The 9,378-nt window shown below is 36.2% G+C and overlaps 1 protein-coding gene and 1 pseudogene across 2 annotated transcripts in view; one reads left to right on the top strand and one right to left on the bottom strand.

Moving 5' to 3' along the window:
- The window catches only part of LOC109219318 (branched-chain-amino-acid aminotransferase-like protein 1), an 18,050-nt gene extending 12,263 nt beyond the window's left edge, over positions 1 to 5,787 (top strand). Inside the window, exons 15-21 of one of the 2 annotated variants that reach the window (XR_002066919.1) lie at positions 118 to 201; positions 509 to 580; positions 1,587 to 1,667; positions 3,062 to 3,097; positions 3,627 to 3,770; positions 4,009 to 5,172; positions 5,284 to 5,778. Coding sequence is in view for 1 of the 2 variants with exons in the window: in XM_019383752.1 (XP_019239297.1) it covers positions 118 to 201; positions 509 to 580; positions 1,587 to 1,667; positions 3,062 to 3,097; positions 3,627 to 3,755 (402 nt within the window). In the remaining variant the exon portion in view is untranslated. Of the gene's footprint in view, positions 1 to 117; positions 202 to 508; positions 581 to 1,586; positions 1,668 to 3,061; positions 3,098 to 3,626; positions 3,771 to 4,008; positions 5,173 to 5,283 lie in introns of both variants that reach the window. The other variant, XM_019383752.1, reaches the window with a different exon arrangement.
- An 879-nt stretch (positions 5,788 to 6,666) lies between these two features.
- Positions 6,667 to 8,865, bottom strand: LOC109219317 (annotated as a pseudogene).
- Positions 8,866 to 9,378: the final 513 nt, after the last annotated feature.

Genomic DNA, 9,378 nt, shown 5'->3' with positions numbered 1-9,378 from the left:
GGAGGGAGGAGCACATACCTTAGAAATTGCAGTTGTCGCACTACCACACTGTATGATACTATGATTTATTGCATGGTCTCCTGGTTGTATTTGACTTCAATTTCTCATTTGGTGCAGATAGAAGGAAATAATGCTGGGGCTGATGATGCCGTCATGCTTGATAAAGATGGCTACGTGTCAGAAACTAATGCTACAAATATAGTAAGCTCAGTCACGTCCTATAGTTCCTTTTGCTCTGAGGTTCCCAGTCTGTATCCCTCAGGAGGCAAGCCACACTTTAGGGAAGCCCATTGCATGTATTGTCTAACAAATTCTCCTTTTCTTCTGTACTTTCTTCCTGCTTTTGGTGGCATAGCCACGAAACTCAAAAGCGTTATACAATTCTGTGGTCATTTAGTTCTCTTTAATGGTTTGAGCATTTCTTTTGCTTTATAACCAACCATCAAATCTCGCGTTTCTTGTCAATTTCCTCTCTTCGATAAAAAAGTTCTGTTTTTACCCTTTGCAGTTCTTAGTGAAGAAAGGGCGCGTGGTGACACCTCATGCTGATTATTGCCTTCCTGGCATAACAAGAGCAACAGTAAGTTTCAGAAGATTTTTCATTTGATGTTAATCATTCTGTTGTGTTCAATATTCTGTTGTCTCTCTCTCCCCTTCTGAACAAACAGTCGTGTTAGTGCATTTAACATATACAAAGTTAGTTCTTGCCCAAACTAATTGGAGCAGAACCCAGTCTTTTCCAGACTCAGGCGATAAATGGTTGCGCATCCCCACCCCCACCCCACCACCCCCCGAAAAGGAGAAACAGATCTGAAAGACTGAAACACAGTAGCTTTATTTCTCATGTGGACTATTTGGTTAGACAGAGCCAAAAGATGCTTGAACGAAAAACACAGCAACGCTCTTATATGAAAGATAGAGTTTACAGAGTCTTTTCTTTTGGCGCAAGGATAGGGATATGGAAGATTTCTTTTTGATCTTTTGGACTCTATGAATTTGACGAGCTGTTGAGAAAGTGTTAACTTTCTCCTGTTTTGTACTCTTGCAGTACCTTCTTGGTAGTCATAATAAAATTTACTTTACTTTATGAAAAAACAAAGAAAGAAAATTCCCCCTCCCCCTTTTCTCTTCCTTTGAGCAATTCTTTTCTGAAATTCCATCTCGTTTCTCTCCTGTCAGAAAATGTGGATTTTGTCACAATTAATGCCCCTGAACTATTTGAGCTGTAAATCTAATTTTCAATTTACCATCAGGAAAGCCAAAAATATCTTACCATGTTAATCCACATTATATAATATTTTGTTTGGAAGCACTGCTTTAGGAAATGATATCTGTTTGCTGCCGACCAACTTATGATACGAAGATGTCTTAGTGATGGATTCTTGGTATTACTTTCCCAATTTATTTCAAGATGACTATTGGATTTTAGGATCAAAAATAATTTTGTTGGCAACCATCCGATGTGTTTATTAATTGTTACAAATGCAGCGAGAGTGGCATGGGTCTAAATTACAGGGCTTTTAGTTTTTGATGAAGTAATTAATTTGCAGAGTTGTCTGCTTGATGATCAATAATCCATTTTTCAGGTCATGGAGCTTGTGCTGAAGGAAAATTTAGTTTTAGAGGAGCGACGAATTAGCTTATCAGAATTTCACACTGCCGATGAGGTGTATACTCTTAACTATGAGTTTCTTCTTTGACGAGCCTAGGAAATTTGTTGCAAGCATTACTGAAAGGCAGCTTCTTACGAAATTAATCAAATGAAGAATTTAGTTTTAGGGAGCATTTAGTGTATGCATCCTTCTCATCACACAACTCAACCTACTCCATTGTCCGGAGAAACCATTCCTAATGAGCTTCTTTAGCTTTTTACCTTTTTTTAAGCATCTATAACATCTGTGCTATAATTGAATACAGCAGCAGTAATGCAATAATGTTTGGGGTAGCACTGATAGTCTATCTTGGTACAGACACAAAACCCCATATTGGGGAAGCCTGTGGCCCTTTTCTTTTTTGCAGTTTTATAAAATATTTGGTTTTGAATATAAAAATCAGGTGAAAACCTCTTTACTGTGCATCTCTTTGCAAAAAGCTTGCATAACAACAAATACAAATAGTAAAAAGAGGTTGCATCTATTTAGGGGTAAATTCACTAATTTCAATATTTATTCTTCATATATACACCAACAACTTTTACAAAATCATTGTGCTCAGTGGTTTGCTTCCAACCTTTCTTCTCCAAGTCAATTATTTTGTTTCTATCAAAACAAGATCATTGACTTAGAGAAAAAAGTGGAAAATAAAACACTGGTGCCTAGTGTCACAATATCATTTTGTTGAATCATATTTTGTTAACAGTAGTGTCATGCTGGTGCCTAAATTTAACTTTGATAATTGTGTGTATATTATGTTGAGGGACTAGGGAACCACTGTACCAAATGTATGATTCATGAATCATGAGGGGATTAACCATTCCATGGCAACTATGATTCAGACTCTCATCTCATCTGGTTTCGATTTGGATTCTTTTCTTGAATTCAATGATATTCGAAATACAAGCTTCCTTATTCTTACGCTTGACATTAAATCTAAGCATTCTCAGGAAAGTTTAGTTTCCCCACTTTATGGTCCAGGCAATCGTTATACATGAAAGATGCCCACTTTCTTGCTGTTGTCATTCTGTTGTTTTCTCATTCGAAGTAATTAGGATATTCTTGTACTGCGCTGTTTAACAACTCTTAAATCATTAATTTGAGGGCATATATTGCCCGTGCTTGGAGAACCCCTTTTGGCAACGTTAATTCCAGCACAAGTATGCTTCTTCTGTTGTATTATCGGTCATGCTTCTTGCTTTAGAGATCCCCTCTCTTCTTTGGTTTTAGTTGTTTCTTGCTATCTTTGTCTTGAGAAATGTTTGTGTTAAGCTGAAGCTTCTCTCGTCATGATCTTCATTTTGACTAATATGACCATCATCACCACCACTATTGATTTTCACTGTTGATGATTCTTGTCATTTTTCTGTTTTTGCTTCCTCTTAATATGAATCTTGCACTTCTTGCAGGTGTGGACAACAGGAACTATGGGGGAGCTTAGCCCGGTATGTTAAAAGTCTTTGATTGATTTAAAACTTTCGGGTCATCTGGCTGACTCAGTCATGCAGAACTGCTTCTGTTTCCTTCATAAGTTTCTTCACTTCGTCTCTTTTAGTACCTGAGAAACCTTGGCTTGGTTTCTAATTAGGTGTCAATCCCAATTCACACACGTTTGGCCTTTCAAAGTAGATTATTTCGAGTCTGTGGGTTATACATAAACACCTGGATCATTATTGTCTTCCGTCTGAATAGCTGCCTTCCCCCCAGGATCATTAACAAATAACAAGTTCTGACAAAACAATAATGAGCATGCTATTGCATCTCTTGTGGAATACATTGCTGATAATGATAAAGAAAGAGTTCACTATCGTCACTTATCCTCATCACTCAAAGTGTTCCAATTCTCTATACTGGAGTCTGAATCTTACCTTCCTTTTGACATGTCGCTTAGTATCAGATATTCTGGCATGCAACTTACTTTTTCTGATTTACTATCATACTGGAGAGCTATCTTGAATGTTTTTACATGGACAGGTTGTCAAGATTGATGGACGTATAATTGGTGACGGTCGAGTGGGACCTATAACACAGAGACTGCAAAATGCTTACAAGAAGCTGGCAGAAGAATCAGGAGTGTTTATACCGACCCATCAAAAGAGCTAAATAGATAGTTTCCAGGTTCCCATCTTCAACTTACGTTCGTTCATTCTCCGGGTTTTGGTTATTAAAGCTCCTAGGTAATCTATAATCAATTGTCACGGAAAAGCAAAGAGTTGTTATTCCTCAGGCTTTTTTCTGCTAAATTGTTCCCGCCTCTTATCCTAGGCCTTTTTTTGGTTTCCTTGTGCACCAATTTAGGTTGTGAAAAAGAAGTCATGTTGTTGCTTATTACATATTCTTATGTTTGCAATTTCAGATGTCCAATAAAGAACTGGAGATCTAAGGGATGTTCTTCCATCTCTACGAAAATTTCATGTAATAATGTGGTCACCTTGTTTTCACATCTCCCCTACAGCAATGCCATTGGAGCGTCTTCTCGTGACTTATCAATTGTTCAAGTTCGTTGTGTTAGCTTATCTATTCTTCTTGAATTTGTCTCAAATTGCCTGAGGAGTTTGAAGGGTTCATGAGTTGTCATTAGGAAAGCGATCCATTGAATGCATATGAGTGGCAACAAATTGTTATTTTCCTATCATAAAATAAGAACTGTGACATAATTTAGATATAAAAGTCATGGAATACTTGTACTCAAAAGAGTTCAAGAAAAATACAAGCCAAGATATAGAGGGGAGAGGGCTGACAGAAAAAACAAGTCAATGTACCCGTATAACCATGTAGGATACAAGTTTTCTTCTTTTCGAGTTATGCTTTGCACCCCTATATAGACCGATGTGACACCCTAGGTAAATCTCACATCCACAAAATACGAGAGAGATGTTGGGTATATAAGTAGACAGGTCTTAAATTCTAGTGACGCGGTTTATAGCCGTGCGGGCCTAGGCCTAAATATGTGACACCCTAGGCAAATTCTACATCGACAAAACACGGAAGAGATATTGGGTATATAAGTAGACAGGCCTTAGACTCTAGTGACGCATTTTAACCTGCGAGCCTAGGCTCAAAGCGGACAAGTCTAGGCCCAAAGCGGACAATATTACAAGTGGGTTGGGCTGTTGCAGATTTGCACGTTTCCCGGGATTATTTTCCCATTTAAAAACATTTAACTCATAAATTCTGCTGAATTTAAAGAATTGAAAATGGTGAGAAATTTGTTAAATCAAAACATTGCATGTTCACGTGATGACATTGTGCAGGATTGATTATTTTGTCTCACAGTACCCACTCTGATAAATGCTTAACTAATGCTACGATGGCATTATTATAAGTTCCACTAGATACTTTTTGTCTCTAAAGATATCAAATAAAATTGAATATTTTACTATAATGGGTGGCTATAAATGCAACTATTAATCAAGAGATAACAACACTACCATAAAATATATTCTTCCCCATTCATCACAAATGGTTCCACAACTGAAATTTGCGTTTTTCTTGATTGCCGTCCTTGTTGCAACTACTGGTAGATAACCTTACCTTCCTTCTTTCATCGCCATTTAAATTTATACAAGCATGTGTCTTTTCTGATTTTTTTTTTTTTAAAATTAATAGTACTGGCTATATATATATGCAGTTGGCTCACCAAAAGTGCAAGTAATGGCAGTGCGAGACATTATAGGCATGGATGTTGGAGTGATTGAGCTGAAACTTGTTCAAGTTGGTAAAAGAACAACGTGCAATAGACCATGCGGATCAGACGTTGATTGTGGTGACGGTTCGTTGTGCATTAGGTGTAAGCCTACATCTAAACCGGGGGATTGGTCTTGTCAAAAGTGACTGACAAATAAAGACAGAAGAATTGGACTAGCTTAGCTAAATATGGTAAATTTTGCAGTTGGCTTTGCTGCTTACTGCAAAAATGTATCTCTTGTTTGTGTGATCACATCACCATGTCAATGTTTGAGTGTACGTTCAAATAATTGCTATCCCCCTATCTAGATCTGTCTTGTTTTGTTTGCGTACCTATTTTCTTTTTGGGTCTTTAATTCGTGTAACAGTTAACTAGTGACCTTATTTCCCACTGTATATGGGAAAAATAAATATATATCTACCAGTTCAAGCAAGACTATATAGTGAACCTTGGCGATTGGTACGACACTGTGTTAACTGAGATACTGGTGGAAAAAAGAGAAGATATATTTATATATCAGTTTATCAAATTAATCTTCTCATGACTTATCAATGAGTTAACTGAGATACTACTGGAAAAAGAGAAGATATATATGTTGGACATGAGTGGGTTGCTCTAGTGGTGAGCACCCTCCACTTCCAACCAAGAGCAAAGGCGGAGATAAGATTTGAAGTTTATGGGTTCCGAACCTGCCACCAAACTCATAACTCATTTAGTCACTGGGTTCACAGTTGAATATTTATATATGTTTAGTGAATTTTCTAATACAAAACAAGGTCAAGCAAAAATTACTGGGTTCGTCCGAACCGTTAATCATACACTACCTCCGTCCCTAACCAAGAGGTTGTGAGTTCGAGTCACCCCAAGAGCAAGGTAGGGAGTTCTTGGAGGGGGGGACGCCGATGGTCTATCGGAAACAGTCTCTTTACCCCAGGGTAGGGGTAAGGTCTGCGTACACACTACCCTCCCCAGATCTCACCGATGGAATTAAACTGGGTTGTTGTTGTTGTTTGTTGTTGTGTGATGCCTTATATAAAAAAAAATGTAGTACCATATGATGCTTTATGAAAACAATTCAAAAAGTAAAACTGGATGAGGAAAGTTATAATATTGTAGTTATATTGCATTTCATTGAGATAATTTTAATTTTAAAAAAAATATAATATCACTTTTTATATTTGTTTATTTATTCACTTTTTAAAATTGTCGACAACGCTTACGAAAAACTTTACGTACGCCCCTAATAATTACAACTAGGGACACTTCTGCTGGATCATTAATTGCTAAGATCAACCTGTTGTACTTAAAATGTTTAAAATTTCGAAGAATACAGAGTGCTCCAACACCAGTTTCTATATTCAAGCTTGGCTAGCCCGTAACTAGTAATAGAAGAAAAAAAGATATGAAGGAAATCTTATTTGAATATGCTAACAATAAGTAAGAATTTAAACTTGACATTTAAGTTTGGGTAACAGCTCATCAATTAGCCATCTTGCCAACCATTTATATGCTGTTTGTGTCGAATGAATTCCGTCCCAACTGATGTGAACATTAGGGTTAGCGCACGCTACAACTCCTGGAGCTCCGCACATTGCACTTGCGTCATAATTGTAATCTACTAATCCACAACAAGCTTTCTGTAATAAGTTTTTGTCAAATCCTGCAATGTATTTCAATCAAGATGAAGTTTGTAAATGCATATGCCTTTCTTAACTTTGCCACTTATAGTAAAATGATATAATAACAAACTGATTATTGAGCACATACCAAGACTAGCAGCATTTTGTAAAAGCCACAAATAGGCATTGTAGTAGTCACCATAAATCAGTGTAATGTTTGGATACTCTTTCTTCAGGTATGATTATAGAAGATTGCCAAATTATTTAAATCTTTCAAGCAATGGTACTCATCGTAGGCAGTTGTGTCATTGGTCATGAATTGCACTAGGTAAATTGGTAAACAACCAATTGGAAAATTGCCCGGGATTACAATTCGAGTTGCCCCAAAACCAGTCACCCTCTGAATTCATTAGGAATTTCAAAAAAAAAAAAAAAAGATAGTTAAGAGATTAAAGTGGTAACTAGAAAACCTTTCGTCACGTAGTAATTGTAAAATGTCAAGCTAAATTCAAATACAAGAACCATTCTCTAATAACTTAAAGGCTAACCCAAAATTAAAGTGAAAGCAAACTCACTTTAACAACATTAATAATGGTCTGAATAATTTCTGGGACCATGATTCTCAACTCTTCCACCGTTTTACCCTCAAATAAGCCAAAATTAAGATCGTTTCCTCCTATTTCTCCAACTAGAAAAAGAGAGTTCTTTAGGTTTTCTCGGCAACCTAGCAGGACAAACAAAACACAAAAATTAATGCTACTTGCTGTTAATTTCCTTGAAGTGTTTAACAAACTAGTAATTAATTACCAGCGGGGAAGGTGGTTTTGAAATGAGAAGACATCCGATCAAGTTGCACATTTAATGAACTATTTGTCCCGCAATCGACAATCTTATTCTTTCCATGACTTCAGCTGGTAAAGCAGTAGCTCATGCTACTGCAAAATTTGCACCACGTGTGAAATTTCCATTCTCATCCTTGTAGGGATTTAGTAAAGGAAGACCACATTCCAACGCTGCGAAAAAAAAGAAGACTTGTATTTCATTAGCAAAGGGAAAAAACCTTTTTCCATTACGTATCAATTTTTTAGAGTTTAAGTTCCATACATTAATGGTATAAAAAGTATATATACTATCATAGATAATCTCTATAATAAATTTTACATTAGCGATTAATAACTTGATAAAAATGGTAAGTAGTCTGAAAACCATTATAGGCCGAACTACATAGATAATGTAAAAAGTGTATGTACTTAGGTGTCCTATGGTTGAGGTTTGAAGGGATTTAATACAGGGGCGGAGCCAGAGTGTTGGGATGCGGTTTCGGCCGAACCCAATAGCTTTTGTTCACACCTTATATTAATTTTAAAAAATTCATTACATATGTATAAAATTATTAATTTAGAACCTAGTAACTGAAAATAATACAATCCCAAACCCACAAGGTTTAAATCCTCATTCCACCTCTGATTTAATCCCAACATTAAAGTCCAGTATTATTTTGTAGGAGTATTGCTTACTTTTGTTGTTCTCGTAAATACTACATGCATAAGTTATGCTAGGAGATAGAATGGAATAAGAATGTAAATCACTACATACCTAATCCCAATATGACTATCTCTAAACCAAATGACGGCTCTTTAGTGTACTTAACTAAAATCAACTTCTTCTTTTTTACAATATTCTTGATAACGTAAGCAGAGAAGAGAATGAAGTATCACCATAGAAAAAGAAAAAAAAACTATATACCAATGAAATCAATCATGAGCATGCCGTTAGAACAACGTCCAGAAGGTCCCCCTGGAAAATCCATTCCATAAGGAAGTCTTGCATATATTGATTGAGCACCAATGAGGCTCTCTCTAATGAAGTTGACTGTATCAGAAAGTGAGTCACCAAACTGATATATTTATCAAATTTGCATTTTATCAATAGTGGAGCTTGCAGCATTAGTACTTGTGAATCGATTTTCTGAGAATATTCTTGAATAACCAAGAAAATAATCAAAGAAAGAACAAAGAGATCAACAACTCTTATGGTCAGCGCCATGCTCAATTGTAATTGCAAAGGAAATTGCACTACATAAGAAAACCAAAACTCCAACTTTATAAATACTACAAGGCAGCATGCATGGTCCAGTACCATTGCTAGTAATAGTAGAGTATTGAATTAATTACTTAGTGTGTCGTTCCTTTGTGAGGGAGTGGAATTACTACGAATAAATATATTAACAAAAATATGAATAAAATATGGAAGGATTTAAGATCGATGTTAACAAATATCTACAATTGTACATGCAATAGACCTATCAGTGAATTAAGAGATGATGTAACAGTCGTTTTTTATAGGTAAGAGTCGTTAATTTCTATTGTAAAGCCACATGAGTATGCAGACTGCAGTGGACCTATCCATGTGAACTAGA

Source organism: Nicotiana attenuata, unplaced genomic scaffold (genome assembly GCF_001879085.1).
Source record: "Nicotiana attenuata strain UT unplaced genomic scaffold, NIATTr2, whole genome shotgun sequence".
Classification (NCBI taxonomy): domain Eukaryota; kingdom Viridiplantae; phylum Streptophyta; class Magnoliopsida; order Solanales; family Solanaceae; genus Nicotiana; species Nicotiana attenuata.
The sequence above is the reverse complement of the archived record's forward strand: the minus strand, read 5'-3'. Positions and strand labels throughout refer to the sequence as shown.